The sequence below is a fragment of the Apium graveolens genome, chromosome 3, assembly GCF_009905375.1.
Source record: "Apium graveolens cultivar Ventura chromosome 3, ASM990537v1, whole genome shotgun sequence".
Lineage (NCBI taxonomy): Eukaryota > Viridiplantae > Streptophyta > Magnoliopsida > Apiales > Apiaceae > Apium > Apium graveolens.
Window position 1 is genome coordinate 57,000,235 of NC_133649.1, and position 1,541 is coordinate 57,001,775.

General features: G+C 36.7%; 1 protein-coding gene across 1 annotated transcript; it reads left to right on the forward strand.

The window, feature by feature from the left end:
• The first annotated feature begins 393 nt into the window (after positions 1–393).
• Positions 394–1,194, forward strand: LOC141714240 (uncharacterized). Its single transcript, XM_074517772.1, has one exon. The coding sequence runs from the start codon at positions 394–396 to the stop codon at positions 1,192–1,194; it is 801 nt and encodes a 266-aa protein (XP_074373873.1).
• The last annotated feature ends 347 nt before the right edge of the window (positions 1,195–1,541 follow it).

The following is a 1,541-nucleotide window of genomic DNA, read 5'->3' on the forward strand; positions in this document are numbered from 1 at the left end:
AAATGGAAATCACGAATCGACAAATTGAGCGCTTATTTAAGAAAGATTGAGCTTATCATTAGATTGTAGTTCATTTCATATATGCATTTGTTTTGATTGCTCGGATTATTTTAAGAGATTTATAAATAAAGTTTCGATCATTGATTTTACTTTATCATAAATATTTTGTATATTGTTATTAATATCGGGATTGAGTTTTAAATGAATTATGTAGGAACCATGCCTCGTCAGAATACTAACAACGTGATGACTCAATTGGCTGAAACATTGGCGACGTTGGTGGGGAACTAGCAAGGTGGACCTAGGAGCTTGATATCCGAATTTAAGAAGTTAAGTCCACCCATTTTTGAAGGATCTACAAATCCTTCAGAAGTGGATAAGTGGCTACAAGAGATGGAGAAGATTTTTGAGTTACTAGGAAGTACGGACGAGCAGAAGGTTAATTTGGCAAGCTACCAACTCCAAGGAAGTGCTTACGACTGGTGGCTAATGGAGAAAAGACGCGTTGAAAATAATGAAGAAGAGGCTTCCGGAGCATACACTTGGGAAACTTTTAAGGAGTCATTTAAGGACAAGTATTTTCCCAGGACGGTACGAGCTAAGTTGGAGCGCGATTTTATAAGGTTGGAACAAGGAGAAAAGCAAACTGTCTCGGAGTATGAGGCTGAATTCGCCCGTTTGGCTAAGTATGTGCCAACTTTGGTGGCAGACGAGATTAGTAGGGCACGTAGATTTGAGGAAGGATTACGTATTGAGATTAAGAGGCATGTGGCTGCTTTTGAGCTAAACAACTACAAGATGGTGTTGAACAAGGCTTTAGTAGTCGAGAGGGGGCTAGTGGGAGACGAAGGAAAGAAAGACTCTGAGGCTAAGAAGAGATGTGAGCCTACAGGTGGATTTAACGAGAATGATCCCCCGAGAAAGTTCAATAATCGAGGAAATGGTGGAAATTTTTCTCGAAACGCTTCAGGGAACAAGGTGACATGTTCAAGGTGCGGCAAAAATCACTTGGATAAAGACTGTCGTTGGAACACAGGAGCTTGTTTTAGTTGTGGAGAGAAGGGACATAAGATTTCTGAATGTCCAAAGCGTGATCCAAATCGTAACAAAGACAATACAAATAAGGCCACTTTGGCATCTCTTATTGGACCAAATTATGGACGGGTGTATCAGCATACACCTAAGCAAGATTGAGGTACACGATCAATTTCTTTCAATGATTATGTGTTACACTTTGATTTATGTTTTGTTAAAATTTGGGGACAAATTTTTTTTAAGGAGGAAAGAATGTAAAAACCAGTTTTTTTTATTAAATATATATGTTTATGTAAGTCTAGTGATTTAATAATACAAGTACTAGAAACAATATTTATTTTTAAAAAAAAAGAAAAAAAGAAAAAGTGTATATAATTTGAAACGTTTAGTTGTTTTCTTTACTTGGTCAAAACCTGTTACTAATAGATAAGATATGAGTTAAACTTTAAAAATACAGATATGAGTTAGTTTTGAAAATAGTGGAGGGTGATACTGATAAGTACGCG

Bases quoted from the DNA above. Each gene is read 5' to 3' on its own strand.
- LOC141714240 (XM_074517772.1), top strand. From the start codon at position 394: ATGGAGAAGATTTTTGAGTTACTAGGAAGTACGGACGAGCAGAAGGTT.